The sequence below is a fragment of the Hypomesus transpacificus genome, unplaced genomic scaffold (assembly GCF_021917145.1).
Source record: "Hypomesus transpacificus isolate Combined female unplaced genomic scaffold, fHypTra1 scaffold_308, whole genome shotgun sequence".
Lineage (NCBI taxonomy): Eukaryota > Metazoa > Chordata > Actinopteri > Osmeriformes > Osmeridae > Hypomesus > Hypomesus transpacificus.
Genome location: NW_025813835.1, coordinates 76,863 through 98,045, shown reverse-complemented (window position 1 = coordinate 98,045; position 21,183 = coordinate 76,863). Strand labels below are relative to the sequence as shown.

The window sequence follows — 21,183 nt, the reverse complement described above, 5'->3', positions numbered from 1 at the left end:
GGAGAGAGTGGCAGGGAGAGAGGCAGGGAGAGAGAGAGGCAGGAGAGAGTGGCAGGGAGAGAGGCAGGGAGAGAGAGGCAGGGAGAGAGAGGCAGGAGAGAGTGGCAGGGAAAGAGGCAGGGAGAGAGAGTCAGGGAGAGAGAGTGGCAGGGAGAGGGGCAGGGAGAGAGAGAGGCAGGAGAGAGTGGCAGGGAGAGAGGCAGGGAGAGAGAGAGGCAGGAGAGAGTGGCAGGGAGAGAGGCAGGGAGAGAGAGGCACGGAGAGAGAGGCAGGGAGAGCTAGAGGCAGAGAGAGTGGCAGGGAGAGAGAGAGGCAGGAGAGTGGCAGGGAGAGGCAGGGAGAGAGAGAGGCAGGAGAGAGTGGGAGGGAGAGAGGCTGGGCGAGAGGCAGGTAGAGAGAGACAGGGAGAGAGAGAGGCAGGAGAGAGTGGGAGGGAGAGAGGCTGGGCGAGAGGCAGGGAGAAAGGCAGCAGCCAGACTATGAAGCTGGGTAGTAATTCTCCCAGCAGCCTGTTCATGGGTGGCCATACCCACAGATCACTGTGCCCCCCCTCCACACACACACCTGGTTGGACTGTTGTGGGACAAAATACCCACATATAGACCTCCAGCAGCATGGCACAAGACTGTGCTATTCTGTCGAGCTAAAGCCTAGAGTAGACACATGAAGTTGCAACCCCGACATTTAGCTGAACACTCTCCCGTGGTCAGTCATGGAAATAAGCCCCTCTCTCCTGCCATAAAGCTCACTATAACTACAACATAATTACAGGGGGGACATTTTCTGCTGTGAATATCCCCAGGACATAAAACCATCAACTGTTGTTTGATATGCACCACGAGTTTCTGGCTAGCGTTAATAATTGACCATTAAGGTTTACTGCGATGTAGCTCATCAAGTTTGACACTTGGAAGAAACTTTTTACAGTCTTTTCTGCAGGAGGATCCTGGATACCAGCAGACAGAATGACTGAGAGACAGAAAGACAGGACAGAATGGAAATGAAAAGAGATTCTGATGAGGGAAAGAAAGAGAAAATATGATGGGAAGCGTCCATGAGGGTGAGACGAGAGATCGAACAAAAGGTTTGACAGGGAGAGCGTGAGGGAGAAAGAGAAGGTGTGCAATATGAGAGGAAGTGGTATCAGTCTCTCACTAATAACATAACCTAAACAGTGGAGGAGTCTGGAGGGGGAATGATGAGGTCACCTGATTGGGCAGGCACCCTGGAGAGTGTGTGTGCGTGTGTGTACGTGTGTGTACGTGTGTGTACGTGTGTGTGTGTACAGCTGTTAAGAGGACGTGATGCAGCGATCAGACGATGGGATCCCTTCAGCTGAAGCGACAGCTGCAAAGGATCATGGGTCATGGAGAGGAAATGAATTTGAGGAGCTGCCTGTCTAGGGCGGGGTGTTCCATGGCTGGGTGATAAGAGAGGGCCAAGCCAGGCTGGCTCTGGCCGGGATGGGGAGGCTCCAAAAGGACTGAGACTGAAGCTTTGGGATGATGACAGTTTGTAAAAAACAAACACCAACATTCTTTCTACCCATTCTTTTTTTTAAATATTCATTTGTTCTTTACTGGTAAAATAGCAACTTTTCAAAACATACATGACCATTGTGTTACAATTTCAACACGACAAAGAGATTTCCAGTTTTGCATGTTCAATGACAATTTCCGACATCCAGTAATAGTCTACTAAAGGTCTTACATAAAGTGTATGTGTGTGTGTCTAAGTCGAAGTCTTTGTGCAGTCAAAAGGTTTCCACCACTGAGAGAACTGAAGAACCTTCTTCCTCTGGTCATCAAAGTTCTCTCTGATTGGCTTCCTCCATCGCCGTGGCTCCAGGTCCATCATCCCTCCCACTATCTCCTGGACACACACACACCCAAAGAGAAAGGACACACACACACCCAAAGAGAAAGGACACACACACACCCAAAGAGAAAGGACACACACACACCCAAAGAGAAAGGACACACACACACCCAAAGAGAAAGGACACACACACACCCAAAGAGAAAGGACACACACACACCCAAAGAGAAAGGACACACACACACCCAAAGAGAAAGGACACACACACACCCAAAGAGAAAGGACACACACACACCCAAAGAGAAAGGACACACACACACCCAAAAAGAAAGGACACACACACACACACCCAAAGAGATAGGACACACACACACCCAAAGAGAAAGGACACACACACACCCAAAAAGAAAGGACACACACACACACACCCAAAGAGAAAGGACACACACACACCCAAAGAGAAAGGACACACACACACCCAAAGAGAAAGGACACACACACACCCAAAGAGAAAGGACACACACACACCCAAAGAGAAAGGACACACACACACCCAAAGAGAAAGGACACACACACACCCAAAGAGAAAGGACACACACACACCCAAAGAGAAAGGACACACACACACCCAAAGAGAAAGGACACACACACACCCAAAGAGAAAGGACACACACACACCCAAAGAGAAAGGACACACACACACCCAAAGAGAAAGGACACACACACACCCAAAAAGAAAGGACACACACACACACACCCAAAGAGATAGGACACACACACACCCAAAGAGAAAGGACACACACACACCCAAAAAGAAAGGACACACACACACACACCCAAAGAGAAAGGACACACACACACCCAAAGAGAAAGGACACACACACACCCAAAAAGAAAGGACACACACACACACACACCCAAAGAGATAGGACACACACACACCCAAAGAGATAAGAATCACACAAGCTGACGCCCATAAACACTCACAAACGACTAAAATACCGGTCTTCAATTATTGGTCTCACACACACGTCTATCCGCCTTGCGTACCTTGCCAAAGTAGTGAGGGAACTTGAGTTCATTCTCAATGACGTGAGCAAAGCCGCCCTGCAAACCAAAGTCGACCGCAAAGTAGGGGAGACCTCGAGGGACCTGGATACCAGACAAACACACACACAGTGGTATTGTTTAGGTATTGTTTACATGAAACAGGCACTCATCACTTGTTGATTACCTCCTCTGACTCAGAGAGAGGCTGAAACAACAAACCCAAAGAGGGAGGGAGGGCTGCATGAGGAGAGACAGACAGGTGGAAACATGAGAAGGACTCACAGCTTGGCGGATGTCTTTAGACGACAGGTCAACCACTTTCTTATTCATGGCCCACTCCTCATCACACTCCATGATGGCTTTCTGCAGGAGCACGCACACACACACACACACACACACATCATAAAGACTCTCCGGACACACACACGTAGCCCAAGGCTTTTTATTCAACAGTAATGCACTCAACACTACACACACACACACAATTACCTTGAAGTAAATGGGGGCCATGTCCCCTAGCTCCCTGGGGAGGGGGATGCACTCCATGACCATGTGCTGGCGTCTCTTGAGGTTCATGTGGGTCTCCATGAAGACACAGTCCTCTTCCTGGGACTCGAACATGCGCACCAACGCACGGCGAAAGCCCTGCCAAAGGGACAGGGCCAAAGACCTGGAGTTCAGTTTCATATCTCAAATCTGATCCAGACAGATTGCATTTCCTAAGACATGCTGGGGGGCGGGGCTAGTGTAGTGGGGATAACGGGGGGGCGACTTCATTGGTCAGACCTGCATCTCAGTCCACACGTCCTCGTCCAATCCGGTGGCAGAGCAGTGATGCTGCAGCGGGGCGATGAGGCAGTGACCCTCCGCCATAGACATGCCGCTTGGCAGGCTTAGATACGCCTGAACACACACACACACGCACACACGCTCTTAAAATACTCGTATGCGGTAAAAATAGGGTTTGGGAGCCCCCTGGAGAGGAGCCTGTCTCCTACCTTGCTCCCTATGGCGATGAGCAGGTGTTTCTGCAGCTCCGGGTTACTGAAGCAGTGCTGGCATCTGTCCATGGTGGCGGCCAGCCGGCGGTGCTCCTGGACAGCCCGGGCCCTCATCCGCTCCTCGTCCCGGCCCTCGCCCTCCCGCTGGGCCGCACTCGACACAAACATGTCATCCAGCGTGTAGTTATCTCCATCTGTCTTGCCCATCATCTAGGAGGGAGGGAGGTGGGGAGAGGGGGGGGAGGGGGACAGAGAGGGGGAGGGGGACAGAGGGAGGGGCAGAAGGAGAAAAACAGGGAAGGAGGGATGAAGGGTGAAGGGAGGTATGTTGAATGGGATGGATGGAGGGACATAGAGAGGCAGAAAGGGAAGAGGGAAGGAGAGAGGGAAGGAGAGAGGGAAGGAGAGAGGGAAGGAGGGAGGGAAGGAGGGAGGGAAGGAGATGAGCGGGTGTAAACCACAGCTTTCACACGCGTGTGGTGGTCAACATCAGTTTGGCTAATCCAGATCAAACACCAACCCAGTGGCCCACTGTGTTCCTGTCACAACACTGGGGTCTAAGTGGGGCTTCACAACATACTACTGATCGACCGACTGTCCTGATTGGAAAATCGCCTTCTGCGCTGGGTGTACTTTGTATGTATCGTGTCCTTAGTGTGTTTGTTCTGTATGCGTGTGTGTGTGCGCATGGCACATTCACACATGCGTGTATGTGCGCATACCCTGCACATAGCCTGTGTGTGTGTGTGTGTTCAATATGTATGCCCTGATAGCAGGAAGCATTCATGTGTGAGAGAGGTCCTAGAAGAGAGCTCTCGTATGGAACACATCGACTCCATGGTACCACTTTCTACGTCAGACGGCGTTGTCTCCATGGAGACCAGCGACAAGTCCGGGTTTGTGTGGGAGCTGTGAACATGGCTGGAGAGAGACAGAGTGTGTGTGTGTGTTTACACACAAAACGTGCTTGTAGGCATTGTGCAAGTGCTGGTGCCTTCTTGTTTAAGTATGCATTCCATCACATGTACACTCCGCTAAATTAGACTGCATTACCCATGTCGCACCTGGGCACACCATCTCATTCTCCAACCTGTAGATGGGAGGACTCACGCTGAATCAGTGGCTCTCATCTGAGCCCAGATAATCAATCATTGCTATTGATTGTGGCCTGAGTACATTTACATCAGCAGATCTTTAGTGAGTTATTGTGCGTACGTGTGTGTGTGTGTTCCACGCACAGGAGAGAACTAGTACCACAGCGATATCAACTCTAATAATCTCTTCCTAATTCCAGCTGTAATCTCTGCTCCTACGGCCTCATTCTTTAACAGGCAGACCGGACGCACACTGTCTCTCTGCTAAAGCAGCTTACTGTGTTGGGATGTGATAAGCCTGTGTCTGTGCGTGTGTGTGTGTATTTGGGTTAGAGTTTGGGTGTGTGTAGCCTTCATAATGCCAGCCTGATTACACAGGTAATGAGAGGATGGACCAAAGAAGCAGATGTAGGCTGAGTGCTGGTCTCTTTAACCTGGGGAACACAGAAGCCTCCAGCACAGGGTCTCCTATAAACCCAGCCAGCACAGGGTCCACTATAAACCCAGCCAGCACTGGGTCCACTATAAACCCAGCCAGCACAGGGTCTCCTATAAACCCAGCCAGCACAGGGTCTCCTATAAACCCAGCCAGCACAGGGTCCACTAAAAACCCAGCCAGCACAGGGTCCACTATAAACCCAGCCAGCACAGGGTCTCCTATAAACCCAGCCAGCACAGGGTCCACTATAAACCCAGCCAGCACAGGGTCCACTAAAAACCCAGCCAGCACAGGGTCCACTATAAACCCAGCCAGCACAGGGTCTCCTATAAACCCAGCCAGCACAGGGTCCACTATAAACCCAGCCAGCACAGGGTCTACAATAAACCCAGCCAGCACAGGGTCTCCTATAAACCCAGCCAGCACAGGGTCTCCTATAAACCCAGCCAGCACAGGGTCCACTATAAACCCAGCCAGCACAGGGTCTCCTATAAACCCAGCCAGCACAGGGTCCACTATAAACCCAGCCAGCACAGGGTCCACTGTAAACCCAGCCAGCACAGGGCCCACTATAAACACAGCCAGGTGTTACTGGTACATACTAACAGGCCCAGCCAGGTGTAACTGGTCCACTAGGCCCAGCCAGAGACAGCCAGAGGTGTTGCTTCTGACTGTGCTTCTATAGAGAGGCAGAAGAAGGGCCATGGAGAGACAATATGCTCTTCTCTCTCAGTCCACATAATAAATATATAACTGATTGGATCTAGTATTTATAGACTGTGCACCATGGTAACTGTAACATTATTTATAGAGCCTATAGCACCGCTAAGGAGATAGAGCAGAGTGTGTGTGTGGAGACGGTACACAGAGTGAGCTAAAATGTGCAGCGTTTGTCACTTTCATTTTAAATTGCCATGGCAACTCTGACGTCTCGTAGAGTTTATATAAACATTTTTTTTATCTCACTTTCAAACACACACACACTTCGGACCCCCCCCCCAAAATAAAATAAAAAATCAAATACAAATCTGCATCTCTCCAGGTATAAAGGTGGAGAGAGAGAGAGAGAGAGAGAGAGAGAGAGAGAGAGAGAGAGAGAGAGAGAGAGAGAGAGAGAGAGAAAGAGAGAGAAAGAGACAGAGACAGAGACAGAGACACTGCCATAGAAGTACAGAGACAGGAGGACAGACCGTAAGAGAGAAAGATGAGCGTGTGCACAACAGCTCATTTAAAGCACAGGGGAAACATGCAGACTGACAGACTCTGTCCACATCCCTTTCTCTGTCTTCCACACACACACACACACGGGCCTGTTCCTGCCATCTGCTCCTCTACGTCCGTTTGGAGAACACGGGGCCAGAGCGGCTGTGAAGCAACTGTCAATCTGACACTACAACTCCCAGAAGGCTGTTCACTCTACCCCCTCCCTGGAGACTGGGCAGCCTTAGAGCTGCTCCCAGATCAGACCAAGGACCATGCTGCTCTCCCAGCGTTTCCAATTGGTGTCACATGTGTGTGCGTGTGTGTGTGTGTGTGAGCACTCAGACCTTCCACACTGTCTGCTGAATATGTCCTAGCATCGCTCTGAGATGAGTGTGTGAGTGTGTGTTAGGGTGTGGGGACGGTCTAAACTGAACAGAGGCAGGAACACACACACACACACACCTGGGGGACCATTCAGCTCCTGGCACTGACTGATGAGGTCATCAGAGCGCCACTGTGACTCACTCTCTACTTATTACCCAACATCCTCTGGGGTTTGCCCACCTTTACAGAGACAGATTGTCCTCCAGAGTGTGTGTGTGTGTGTGTGTGTGTGTGTGTGTGTGTGTGTGTGTGTGTGTGTGTGGGGACAACTACAGTGGCCAGCAAACAAGTTAAATGAGAATTAAACATTTGGGCACAGAACGTTTCATGCTGGTCTACAAAACATCTTCATACATTGTTACATCAACAGGAATGCAGCCTGCATTCCGTTACACAATGTCACCACAGTACGTTTCCAGGTTGGAAAAAGGAAAAAGCTGGGTTGCCAGATCTGCAACATGCTGGTGTAATACATCTATTAAATGCAACATAATTGACATCTATATGTAGAGTGATGTTTTGATGTGATGTCGAGTGTCATGTGTTACGGCCTGGGTTGCCAGGTTGGTGGAGCAGGTGTGGAGTACCTTGCCAGCCATGCGTGAGTAGAGGGCGTTCTGATCCTGGGCTGAGCTCATCTTCTCCCGGCGCACCATCTCCTGAAGACCCACACCATCATCATCCTGGAAGTACCTCACCCGCTCTCCATCCTGGTGGGTCTCAATCTGGATGGAGGGAGGCGGGAGGGGAGGGAGGGAGGCGGGAGGAAAGGGGAGAAGGGAGGGGATGGGAGGGGGGGAGGGAGGGAGGGAGGGAGGGAGGGAGGGAGGGGAAGGGAGAGGGGGAGGTCATATAAAATAAGATAAGATAGAGGGAAGTTGGGCAGGGTGTGCCGGAAGTCTGAAATCCTTCAAGAACTCATTAGAACGTAAACACAGAATACACTGTTTACACAAGCACAGTTAATCATGGTGTGTGTGAGTGAAAGGGAAAGAGATATTTGATATACAGTGCCCTCCAAAAGTATTGGAACAGTGAGGCCAATTCCTTTATTTTTGCTGTAGACTGAAAACATTTGGGCTTGACATCAAACGATGAATGTGAAACCAGAGATCAACGTTTCAGCTTTCATTTCCAGGTATTTACATCAGGATCTGATGCACAAATTAGAAAATATCACCTTTTTGTTCGAACCCACCCATTTGTCACGTGAGCAAAAGTATTGGAACATGTGACTGACACGTGTGTTTTGTTGCCCAGGTGTGTCCTATTACATACATTATTCAATCAATAAATACCACTGAATGTCTACACTCAGGTTCAGATTGGGTAAGATAGGTTTTGTCTATGCAGACTGTATTCAGAGGTGTAAACAACATGAAAACCAGAGCGCTGTCTTTGGGTGAAAAACAAGCAATTGTGAGTCTTAGAGAAGATGGAAAATCAATCAGAGCCATTGCAGAAACATTGGCCATAGCCAGTACAACCATTTGGAATGTCCTGAAGAAGAAGAAAACTACTGGTGTACTAAGTAACAGACGTCGAACAGGTAGACCAAGGAAAACATCAGCAGTTGATGACAGAAACATTGTGAGAGCTGTAAAGAAAGACCCTAAAACAACTGTTAGTGAGATCAGCAACAACCTCCAGATGGCAGGAGTGAAGGTATCACTATCTACTGTTCGCAGAAGACTTCATGAACAAAAGTACAAGGGCTACACCAGAAGATGCAAACCACTCATTAGCAAGAAGAATAGGAAGGCCAGGCTGGAATTTGCCAAAAAGTACAGAGATGAACCTCAAAAATTCTGGGACAAAGTTTTATGGACTGATGAGACAAAGATTAACTTTTACCAAAGTGATGGAAAGGTTAAAGTTTGGAGAAAGAAAGGAACTGCTCATGATCCCCAACACACAAGCTCATCTGTGAAACACGGTGGAGGTAATGTCATGGCTTGGGCTTGCATGGCTTCTTCTGGGACGGGCTCATTAATCTTCATTGAGGATGTAACACATGATGGCAGCAGCAAAATGAACTCGGAAGTCTACAGAAACATTTTGTCTGCCAATTTAAGGAAAGATGCAACCAAACTGATTGGCAGAGCCTTCATCATGCAGCAAGATAACGACCCAAAACACACTGCCAAAACAACAAAGGAGTTCATCAGGGGCAAGAAATGGAAGGTATTAGACTGGCCAAGTCAATCTCCAGACTTAAACCCTATAGAGCATGCATTTTACCTGCTTAAGAGGAGACTGAAGGGAGGAACCCCACAAAACAAACAACAACTGAAAGAGGCTGCAGTGAAAGCCTGGGAAAGCATCAAAAAGGAAGAATGCAAAAGTTTGGTGACGTCAATGGGTCACAGACTTGCTGCAGTTATTGAAAGCAAAGGATTTGCAACTAAATATTAAGTCTTATTCACTTAAATATGTTTTAAGTATATCTGTTCCAATACTTTTGATCACATGACAAATGGGTGGATTCAAACAAAATGTGATATTTTCTTAGTTGTGCATCAGATCCTGATGTAAATACCTGGAAATAAAAGCTGAAACGTTGATCTCTGGTCTCACGTTCATTATTTGATGTCAAGCCCAAATGTTTTCAGTCTACAGCAAAAATAAAGGAATTGGCCTCACTGTTCCAATACTTTTGGAGGGCACTGTATGTGTGTGTGTGTATTGATGTAACTCATTCAATTTGTTTCAATCCTGGGCAAGTCAAGACAGACGATACTGTCATGTTTCATCTCACACATACTGATCACATAAAACACACACATCTATATCTGTATCTCACACTACAAACAACCAAACCTCTGGTCACCCATACAAAGTTGGAGACTCTCTCTCTGTCTCTCTCTGTCTCTCTCTGTCTCTCTCTGTCTCTCTCTGTCTCTCTCTGTCTCTCTCTGTCTCTCTCTGTCTCTCTCTGTCTCTCTCTCTCTCTCTCTCTCTCTGTCTCTCTCTCTCTCTCTCTCTGTCTCTTTCTCTCTCCCACACACACACACTCTCTCTCACCGCCTTCTTCTTCCTGCGTCCTCCATGGGGCTTCTGAGTTCCAGAGGGGCCGTTAACCGGCCAAGCACGACCCGATTGGTCGGTCCTGAACAAAAGCACTTCCTGATCCTCCTCGCTCTGACCCGGTACCTGGAATCATGGCGGCACGTGGGTTACTATGACAACCATAGCACAGGACCAGAACACACTAGGAGACGCAAGACACTAAACCTGAGAGGTCAGAGGCAGTGGACAGGTACAAGAGAGAACACTGTTTACAGGGAAGAGAGAGAGGCCAAGAGAGAGAGAGAGAGAGAGAGGTCGAGAGAGAGAGAGAAAGAGGCCGAGAGAGAGAAGGAGAAAGAGGAAGAGGAGAGGATGAAAGATCACCTTCAGCCCCAGTTAAGTGTTCATGAGTCTGGTTGATTTTTAAAAGGTGCAATAAGCCGCTTGATTTGAGCCAGTTGCGTAATAAAAGAGAGAGATGGCCTCTGTGTTTAGAGAACAACGTCCTGACTGAGGTCGGAACACACTTGCAGCTGAGCCTAGATTTAGCTGTGCATTTTAAGGTTCACTTTTCTGTGTGCACGCGTGTCTGTTCGTGTAGGTCTAACTCTCAGGTATAAATCTAGGAAGGCAGAACATGTAAACATCAACAGAGGAGTGAATAACTCTACTGGCCAGGCAGCAGGGATTCACCCAGAGGGGGAGTGAGAAAGGGACAGAGACAGAAAGAGAGGGAGATAGAGAGACAAGAGATCAAGCTGAACTGCCTTTTTGTTCCATGTAGTGAATGGTAAGAGTCTGTATCCCTCCCTCCCTCCCTCACCTTCTGGCCCATCGCTGCTCTCCGTGCGTGGTGGCTCTCTCTGGCTTTACGAGCCGACTCCAGCTGCTGCTTCAGTTTATCCACCAGATTCTGAGGAACATGAACACAGATACCTCAGCACAGATTCTGAGGAACATGAACACAGACACCTCAGCACAGATTCTGAGGAACATGAACACAGACACCTCAGCACAGGTTCAACACATGCACAGTGCCTAGTGCTGTAAAAGGGTCAATTCTGTGACAGTGACTTGTTTTCAGGTACTGATGTGTGTGTGTTTGTGTGTGTGTGAGGGGGCAGAGAGAAGACTATTTATAACTGGCTGTTGACTAACAGATGACACTATCGGACACAGATCATGACGATGTGTCTGTGTCTTTGTCTCCTTCTCTGTCTCTCTCTCTCTCTGTTTGTGTCTGTGTTTACATTTCTCTGTGAGAAGTGCATACATTAATAAGGGAAAACAACAGAGGAAGCCACTAGGGACGGTGTGTGTGTGTGTGTGTCGGTCTTGTTTTATTGACTACTGACAGGCTCTCTGGCCCTTCACCACACACACACACACCACTTAAAAATGGTCGTGAGTGACAGATGCCAAAGTAGTTCTTCTTCTAGATACAGGAGCCAAGTGCTTCACTGTTAAAAGGCACTTAACTATCGCTGGCACACAGAAGTCCATCAATCCTCCATCTGACATCTCAAATGGTCAGTTAAACTGGTGTGTGTGTAGATGAGGGAGGGAGTTTGAACAGAGTTAAACTGGTGTGTGTGTAGATGAGGGAGGGAGTTTGAACAGAGTTAAACTGGTGTGTGTGTAGATGAGGGAGGGAGTTTGAACAGAGTTAAACTGGTGTGTGTGTAGATGAGGGAGGGAGTTTGAACAGAGTTAAACTGGTGTGTGTGTATATGAGGGAGGGAGTTTGAACAGAGTTAAACTGGTGTGTGTGTAGATGAGGGAGGGAGTCTGAACAGCATCCAGATGGATAGTTACTCGTGTACATCTGCTCAATAACTATTTACTAATGAATTTGTGTTTGGTGCCATTACGTATATATATATGATGCTTGCATATGTAACAAAATGCATGATGTATTTAATAGATTGTGTGGTGAAGTTCACAGCCTGTGTGATCCATTTGTTAGACTTTAGGATGCATTTGTTAGACTTTAGGATGTATTTGATAGCCAGCATGACATATTTGATAGGCAGCATGATGTATTTGATAGCCAGCATGATGTATTTGATAGCCAGCATGATGTATTTGATAGCCAGCATGATGTATTTGACAGCCTCCTGGCTGGATGACCTCACCGTGTTGCCCATGATCTCCGCCTTGACCAGCTTGGCCCCCAATCTGTTCATCTCCTCATCTGACAGCAGCAGCACCTCCTCTTCCTCACTCTCACTCTCTGACCTGGGAGAAGGGCATACAGGAGGACGTGAGCGAGCAGGGCTCTGACCTGGGGAGAGGACGTCAGCGAGCAGGACTCTGACCTGGGGGGAAGACGTGAGCGAGCAGGGCTCTGACCTGGGGGGAGGACGTGAGTGAGCAGGGCTCTGACCTGGGGGGAGGACGTGAGCGAGCAGGGCTCTGACCTGGGGGGAGGACGTGAGTGAGCAGGGCTCTGACCTGGGGGGAGGACGTGAGCGAGCAGGGCTCTGACCTGGGGGGAGGACGTGAGCGAGCAGGGCTCTGACCTGGGGGGAGGACGTGAGCGAGCAGGGCTCTGACATGGGGGGAGGACGTGAGAGAGTAGGATTCTGACCTGGGGGGAGGACGTGAGCGAGCAGGACTCTGACCTGGGGGGAGGACGTGAGCGAGCAGGACTCTGACCTGGCGGGAGGACGTGAGTGAGCAGGACTCTGACCTGGGGGGAGGACGTGAGTGAGCAGGACTCTGACCTGGGGGGAGGACGTGAGCGAGCAGGGCTCTGACCTGGGGGGAGGACGTGAGCGAGCAGGGCTCTGACCTGGGGGGAGGACATGAGTAGGGCTCTGACCTGGGGGGAGGAGGTGAGCGAGCAGGGCTCTGACCTGGTGGGAGGATGTGAGCGAGTAGGACTCTGACCTGTGGGGAGGACATGAGTAGGGCTCTGACCTGGGGGGAGGAGGTGAGCGAGCAGGGCTCTGACCTGGTGGGAGGATGTGAGCGAGTAGGACTCTGACCTGTGGGGAGGACATGAGTAGGGCTCTGACCTGGGGGGAGGAGGTGAGCGAGCAGGGCTCTGACCTGGTGGGAGGATGTGAGCGAGTAGGACTCTGACCTGTGGGGAGGACATGAGTAGGGCTCTGACCTGGGGGGAGGAGGTGAGCGAGCAGGGCTCTGACCTGTGGGGAGGATGTGAGCGAGTAGGACTCTGACCTGTGGGGAGGACATGAGTAGGGCTCTGACCTGGGGGGAGGAGGTGAGCGAGCAGGGCTCTGACCTGTGGGGAGGACATGAGTAGGGCTCTGACCTGGGGGGAGGAGGTGAGCGAGCAGGGCTCTGACCTGTGGGGAGGACATGAGTAGGGCTCTGACCTGGGGGGAGGAGGTGAGCGAGCAGGGCTCTGACCTGTGGGGAGGACATGAGTAGGGCTCTGACCTGGGGGGACGACGTGAGTGAGCAGGACTCTGACCTGGGAGGAGGGGCATACAGGAGGACGTGAGTAAGCAGGGCTCTGGGTCGCACTTCTATTCGGGCCCCAGGATGCCCTTTGCCGAGTGAAGGGATCCGAGCATTCATCAAGAAGCTGTCCCAGAGAACGCCAGCTCCAAAATCAATCCCCCAACAGGCTGTGTTCCACTTAGTTCTCCCTGAGAGGCAGGAGCATTACTCTGTCCCTGAAGCCCCCCTACCCCCTCCCACCCTCCCTCCCTCCCCCCCAGCCTAATAGCCTCATTTCCATCTGGTACGAAACAAAAGATTCATTTCATGCCCAAGGTTTTTTGGGGGCTTTCAGGTTTACCTTAATGACTAAGCTAATGATGGTGAGGAACAGGGGGGGGGGGGGGGTAAATGTGGATATGAGAGAGACACAGAGAGAGACAGAGACAGAGACAGAGAGAGAGACAGAGAGAGAGAGAGAGAGAGAGAGAGAGAGAGAGAGAGAGAGAGAGAGAGAGAGAGAGAGAGAGAGAGAGAGAGAGAGAGAGAGAGAGAGGAGGAAGAGAAAGTAGGCTAGTGGTATATGAACACATCATTTCGATGTTTGATGGTGCGTGAAGTGATAACAGAGATCAAGTGACCCCGGATGACTGGCTGCCAGGTGGACGAGGAGAGCGACTGCGGTTAAAGATGGGAGGAGAAGGAGGACGAGAAACATCTGTGAGGTCGTTCTAAAATCAGGATGAAGAAATGGGAAAGTTTCTTCAAAGAGCAGATAGGGTCAGGAGGAGAGAGAGAGAGAGACAGAGAGAGAGAGAGAGACAGAGAGAGAGAGAGAGACAGAGAGAGAGTGAAGAGAGAAAGAATGTGTGTGTGTGTCCAACCTCTTCAACTTGAAGAAGAGTATAAATGAGTGAGGGTGCAGAGTTCAGATATTCAGAGGATCTTGTGGGCTCCTCCATCTTGGGGATGAGGTCAGCCTGACCATTAAGAGCACAGCTTGAAGGCTCGACTCAAACTGGGCCAGGAAGACTAATGGATGATATCTAAAGACATTCTCAGGAGGGATCGACCATGAGGACAGACAGGAGAATCAGATTAGAGGGGAGATGTATTCATTTCATTTCTTTTGTTCGTTTCTTTTTACCAATGGAGCCTTTTGATCGTTTTCTAACCTGGGTGAGGCCACAGCAGCTTTGCTGTCGCGTGGATCTTCGTGTGGAGAGGGCGTGGCTTGCTCCTGGTCTGGTTCTCCAGGAACAGGCTCCTGCCTTGAGCCTCCCTTCCTCCAGGCTGGTCTGGCTGTCCTCTGGTCTGGAGCCTCATCATCGGAGCTGGGTTTGAGGAAGGTTGCGGGGGGTTTGGTGGAAGCTGGGGACGGACCTGGAGAGGAGAAGAGGTGTTGGGGAACACAGTCTGGAAGATCTGGAATGTTCCCTCTGCAGGCCTCTACTCACCTCTCTCATCGTCCTCATCCTCACAGGGCTTGAGGAAGCGGCTTTTCAGAGATCCAAGGGAGAGGGGCGTTTGGGACCGGCCCCACCCAGGAGGGGAGCCCTCTCGTTGGGCTCGGCGGTCTTTGTGTTGGGGCCTGTCTGGAGCTCCCCTGGGTCTGTCACTGTCTCTCTCTCTCTCTCCATCCCTCTCTCTTTCTCTGTCTCCATCTCTCTCTCTGTCTCCATCCCTCTCTCTTTCTCTGTCTCCATCTCTCTCTCTGTCTCCATCCCTCTCTCTGTCTCCATCCCTCTCTCTTTCTCTGTCTCTATCCCTCGCTCTGTCTCCAAACCTCTCTCTTTCTCTATCCCTGTATCTCTCCCTCTCTCTCTCCCCATCACAACCTCTATCACGCTCCACATCTCTCTGCCCTTGACTCTCTCTATCTCTGTCCCTCCCTCTCTCCTCTCTTCTGCTATCCCTCTCTTCATCCCTAACCGGACAGCCACGCTCCACATTCGGTCTCCTCCAACTCTCTCCGTCTATCCCATCTCCCTCTCTTCTCCTCCACCTCTCTTTGCCCTTTCCCTCATCATCTCCTCTCCACCCCCCTCTTCCCCCCCTCTGCATCCCCTCCTCTCCTCCTCTTCCTCCTCCTCCTCTCCTCCACCCCCCTCTTCCCCCTCTCCACATCCCCTCACTCTCTCCTCTCTTCTCTCCATAAACCGCTCTCTCAGCCTCATCCAACCTCTTTTGAAACTGTTCCATGGACTACAGGGAGTGAAACATGCACGCACCCAAGAGCACACACGCGCGCACACACACACACACAGGTGAGCAGTAATTTCCCATGGTGCATAGCGGTATGTGCCTCTGTTTCTGACAAGCGGAAAGATTTCTCCTGTCGACTTTAGACACAAATGCTGACACTGCAGGGAGAGACTTAACCAAGGAGATAGTGTGTGAGTGAGAGTGTGAGCGAGTGTGTGTGTGTACGCAATGCGCATTAAGTCTGCAAGAAAGTATTAGAGCCAAAGTGTCGGTGTGTATCACAATGTACTAAATAAACGGCATGTGTATGTTTGCTTGTCAGAATGTATACACAGGTGGCATGCGTGTGTGTGTGTGCCTGTGTGTGTGTGTGCGTGCCTCCGTGTGTGTCTGTGTTTCTGTGTGTCTGTGTGTGTGTGTGTGTATCTCACTCCGTATCTCTCGGAAACCACAGCGTCCAGGCTGCGCTGCTCTCTCTCTGCCTGCTCCTTCATCCTCTGGAAGCTCTTCCTCAACCAGCTCAGTCCCCCGTCATCTACGATCGCAGCTGGGGAGGGGGGGGGGGGGGAGGGGAGGGGGGAGGTCAGAGGGACAAGGAAGGGGGAAGAGGAGGATGAGAGTTGGGGGGGGGAGGTCAGGGGGAGGTCAGGGGGAGGACAGGGAGAAGGCAGGAGAAGAGAGGGAGTCGAGGAAGGAGGAAAGCTACAGTTAAACTCCTCTGTGGGAAACCTCTGCTCCTTCATTTCACAGGCATCCCATCATGCACCTGACCGGAGAGACCAGCTATTTGTGTCTCCCCTGAGTTTGTCTCTAAATAAGGACATTTCACATCAAAGATCCAGATTGATTCCATACAGAGAATGGACCCTGCCACACAACTAATAATCAGGGGACTTTTAGAATGATCCAATGCAGTTGTGAGTGAAACTAACTGCCTTATCGTGTGTACATACACACACACACACACGCACACTTTCCCTAAACATACCTCTCTATGACCCCAATCAATCAAATTCAGCATGATGAGGTAAACACTATTCCTTTCTGGCATACAATTTACAGAGATGAATCCAAGTGTGTGTGTGTGTGTGTGTGGTGGTACTTCAGTCTGCTTATTATGCCATGCTGTTGGAGAGAGCTTACCGGAGAGACATACCTTCTCCTGGGGGAGAAAATAACATGCATACTGGGTAGAGATAAGCCCCTCTCTCTCTCTCTCTCTCTCTCTCTCTCTCTCTCACACACACACACACACACACACTTCTGCTGTCAGCTTAGGGCGTCTCTCCTTTGTCTTCCTCTTTGCTCTCTAGTTCCTGCATCAGCCTCTCTAAATCCCTGAGTCAGTCTCTTTTTCAATCTCTTTCACCAACACAACTTTTTATTTTATCTGCACTCTCCTCCTGTCAGTTCCCTTTTTGAGCTCTCTCTCTCTCCTCCTTCCCCCATTTGCAATCATGCACATCCTCCCTCCAATCACCCCGTCTCTTCTCTCCTTGTCCCCGCCCCCCTCGCCTCCCCGCCCCCCTTGCCTCCCCGCCCCCCCGCCCCCCTCCCCGCCCCTTGCGCCTCCTGTAATATTGGGACAGATTTACAGTGAGGGTCGGGAGGTTGGCAGTGCATCAAGCTACTCTGGCTGTTTGAGTGTGTGTGTAAAGAACACCATCTCTAAAACCAGGAGATAAGCTGCCCTGTCGGTGGTGCAGAGGAGGGTTATGGGTAGAGGAGTTCAGCAAGTTAGCACAGGGGTGCAGAGGCAGTAAACATAAATCATAAAGAGAGAGAGAGAGAGCGTGAGGGATGGGACGTGAGATCAAAAGTTTAAACGGGTCTCTACATTTCAAAGAGGTGAAGGTACACAGAGTGTTTAGTGTATAGGGAGGAGACAAGGGCTGAGACGACCTTAAATAGGAGGAGGGAGTGAGGGAGGGGGGGAGGGAGTGAGGGAGGGGGGGAGTGAGTGAGGGAGGGAGAGAGGGGGGGAGGGAGTGAGGGGGTGGGGGGGAGTGAATGAGGGAGTGAGGAAGGAGGGGGGGAGGGAGTGAGTGAGGGGGTGAGGGAGGGAGGGAGTGAGGGAGGAGGGAGTGAGGGGAGGATGGAGCGAAAGAGGGAGGGAGAACAGTCTGGAGAAGATTAAAGGGGTAGTCCTGAAAGCAACCAGCATCGCTTTGAACTGGGAAGGGTAGATGGGGGGGTGTTCAGGGCACTCAGGGTTGGGTTACGTTTCAGGACCGGGTGTTCACCTTTCTGTACCGCAGTGTTGGTGTTGGCCTCCGTGGGCAGGCCGCTCCCCCCGTCCTTCCAGAAGGGGTTCAGCTCTAACTTGTGGAGGCCAGCCTGGGAAAACACACACAATATGGTCAAGTAATATCAGTACTTGTCTTTCAGTCAAATACCACACACACACACACACACACACACCCACCTGTTCCACGAGGCGTTCCTTCTCTCTCTGCTCCTCTTTCTGCCTCTCCTTTTCCGCCCTCTTCTCAGTGGTGGACGTGGTTTTCATTGTCAGGAAGTCAAAGGTCATCCATTCATCTCTCTGCAACCAGGATGAGCGGCGGGAAAAAGATGATCATCAGTGGGAGAAGAGACAAAGAGAAGCAGAACGCCGAGAGGAACCCAGCAGTCAAGAGAGGAGAGGGGCATCAGAGCATAGCAAATCAATGATCAATATCAGTCTTCAAAATACTCTGACCTCCATAGAAACCTAGTTATTTTGGGTCAGAACTCCCGAGTACAACACTGATCGATGTGCATTGAACGACACTAATGCACCCAAATGTGTGAGTGTGTGTGAATGTGTGTGCATGTGTGAATGTGTGTGTGTGTGTGAGAATGTGTGTGTGTGTGTGTGTGTGTGTGTGCGTGTGTGTGAGTGTACTCTGGGATGCACAACAAGCTGACATCCACACAGGTCGACTATTATTGGAACTATGATTACTAATATGAGGCTTACTTAACTGGCTGTGTGTAGTGAGTTTTTTCTCTATTTGTTTGCATCAGTCTCTCTGACGAGGGATTGGGGTCAGGGCCCAGTATTGATGAGAGTAGTAGAATTCTATTGACCTCCTCTTTGTCTCTGTGGAGGCACATCAAACGCGCACACGGTCCAACCCACCTGGTTGTTTGCGGCTGGGAGAGAGGTGCTCTCTGTGGGCTTGGTGTCAGTAGGAATCTTCCAGGCTTTGACTGGGGCCTCCGTCTGGGCCTGAGACTCCACCCATTCGTCCTCAGAATCCTGGCAGGGAGAGAGAGAGAACGTAAACACAACAACTTATTAACTGCATCGCGTGGCAGAAGGATACATTTTTCATCATGAGTGTAATGAGGTCTGACCGCTGAGCTGTTGCTGGACCCATCACCCCCCACTGCGCTCTTCTTCTCCCTTTTCCCCTTTTTCTTCTTCTCCTTCTTGCTCTTTTTCGACTTCTTCTCTTTCTTCTTCTTGCCCTTTCCGGAGACTTCCTGTGGTGAGGGGGGGGGGGGAAAAAGGGGGTTAAGTAAATAAATGTTTTGCCTGGTCTACTCTCTCTCTGCTATCGCGGACGGTTCCGTGTCCGATGGGAACCAAGGTCGAGGGGTTGCCACAGTGACGTCGCGGTTGACCTCACCTGCTCTATCTCCTGCAGTCTGAGGTCCACTTCAGGGAGCATCCAGGTGTCCTCTCCTCTCTGCCTCTTCAGTTCCTTCTTCCTCTCCTCCCTCTCATACTGCTGTTTGGCCTGGGGAGAAGAGGGGAGGGGACCAGGTTAGTACAGGGCTGTTTCATCAGCACTTTCCTCGCTTCCTCTCTGGAACTATCAATCTTCCTTTTTCCCCTAAAACACAAAAGGACGCTCGTTTCCAATAGAAGGCGCTATAAAGCACCTTGCAATGCACACACGCACGCACTCTGTGAAAGAGTGTGACCTTGTGTGTTTGATCAAGCAAACAATGTTAACACAGGTGCTTCGGTGATAACAGACATCACAGCATAAGAAGACGGGTCTGTGAATACGTGTGTGTGTGTGTGTGTGTGTACAGCATTGTAACAATCGCCTTGGCTAACCTCTCCCAGTGTCTACAAAGATGACAAAGCACGTCAGTAAGCGTGTGTGTGTGTGTGTTCGCGCGCGCGTGTGTGCACGCCTGCAACTGCATCATAGCTGCTATCTCCCTTCAGCAGTGTTTGTCCTGCCATCGGTCTCCTGGTGTGGAGTCGAACTCATGATTACCTCAATTATTCTATCTCACTTCCTGTCTCTTTGACATAGACACGAGCCAATGTACTCACATGTTAGACTGAAAGGACACTATATGACAGAAAGTAGCTAGAATCAATACATTTGACGTATTCCAGACAACACAAACTGGTTAGCTAGTTAGCATTTTAGCTACCTCATAGCACCTTGCTTAGCAAGCTAAGATAGACCTTACACCCTCTCACATTACACGCTAAAGGCAGACTATATCTAAAAAAAGAACCAATACCTTTTCAAGAACCTCTTGTCTGGCTTTACGCTTATATTCTTTCTTATCCTCGATGTTGTTAGCGCTTTCAAAACTACCTCCGAACGCTGCCATGTTTTGCTGTAAACTGAGCTTTGGTGTCGTAAAACGTCCTTACTCTTAACCCTGTTTCTGGGTAATGTAGTTTCTTTGTTAGCCTGGGAACCAGATGTCAGGTTAGTACTGTAGGCTACTATCCATAGGGTTACAGCACATTCTCGAGGCAGGAATTGTGACATATGTCCGATCAGTAGGCTACAGATCCATGGAGCCTCATTGTAACCTGTAGGCTTTTGTAAACAAAAATAATCATTAAGAGCAGTTAAAATGACCTAAATGGGGACCTCACCTTTTGCAACACCGGTTGGGGCTGGAGCCCCCCCCAAACGTTTCATTAGCCCCCCAAAATGATTTTAATAATAATAAGTTTTACATTCTTTTTTTTTTCTTCATATTTTAAATCTAAATGTGTTAATTTCTATTCCTAAAACCCACTAGAGGACACTGTTTAAAAGGATATTTTCAAAAAAATATTCTGGGGAACATGCCCCCAGACCCCCCTAGTTTTTCTGGGTCACAGGAAAAAGAATAGGTTTTATCTAGGGGCTTAGCTTCCCCAAAAGTGGGAACCTAGATTCGCCCCTGCCTGAAATTGCTATGCAAGACGCACGCAACTCGTACATCAACATCTTATGTCATATTTCTTAAGGGCCAAATCTGCCAGCAATGCCTCTGACAAATGGCATTTGACCCTGACAATACACGTACCATCTGAGCCTAAACAGAATTTAAGTGCATTACTGTAGGATCAATACTCGGTGGGGTAGGCACATCTTGCCTTGTGCAATTTTCTCAAATGTCAAGTGCCTTTCTGTAGCCAGGCACAATCGCAGCGGCACAGCAATCGATAGAGAAAACACTGGGCGCCCTGGAACCAGCCGCGGCCGCCTGCCTTTAACCACGCTGACAGGCCAGCTCGCATTTCATTCCCGATGGACCGAGGCAGCCCAGGGGTAATTTACCGGGAGACGGTCCCCAATTATCGAAGGGGCTCACCGCATAACGGCTTCCTCAC

At 50.1% G+C, this 21,183-nt stretch overlaps 1 protein-coding gene across 1 annotated transcript; it reads right to left on the bottom strand.

The window, feature by feature from the left end:
• Window positions 1-1,542: 1,542 nt before the first annotated feature.
• Window positions 1,543-20,200, bottom strand: cwf19l2 (CWF19 like cell cycle control factor 2). Its single transcript, XM_047015571.1, has 20 exons — window positions 20,091-20,200; window positions 19,232-19,342; window positions 18,957-19,085; window positions 18,739-18,858; window positions 18,040-18,159; window positions 17,858-17,951; window positions 16,046-16,161; window positions 15,545-15,614; window positions 14,867-15,487; window positions 14,585-14,792; window positions 12,134-12,236; window positions 10,822-10,911; window positions 10,014-10,142; window positions 7,577-7,714; window positions 3,867-4,079; window positions 3,655-3,771; window positions 3,358-3,513; window positions 3,151-3,231; window positions 2,869-2,970; window positions 1,543-1,872 (listed from the first exon to the last, which is right to left on the bottom strand). The coding sequence occupies exons 1-20, from the start codon at window positions 20,181-20,183 to the stop codon at window positions 1,732-1,734; spliced, it is 2,952 nt and encodes a 983-aa protein (XP_046871527.1). The 5' UTR covers window positions 20,184-20,200; the 3' UTR covers window positions 1,543-1,731.
• Window positions 20,201-21,183: the final 983 nt, after the last annotated feature.

Bases quoted from the DNA above. Each gene is read 5' to 3' on its own strand.
- cwf19l2 (XM_047015571.1), bottom strand. From the start codon at position 20,183: ATGGCAGCGTTCGGAGGTAGTTTTGAAAGCGCTAACAACATCGAGGAT. The intron at 17,952-18,039 runs GTGGGTGTGTGT...GTGTTTTCCCAG, and splicing joins AGGAACGCCTCGTGGAACAG to GCTGGCCTCCACAAGTTAGA. The intron at 15,615-16,045 runs GTGAGATACACA...CACTCCCTGTAG, and splicing joins TGGTTTCCGAGAGATACGGA to TCCATGGAACAGTTTCAAAA.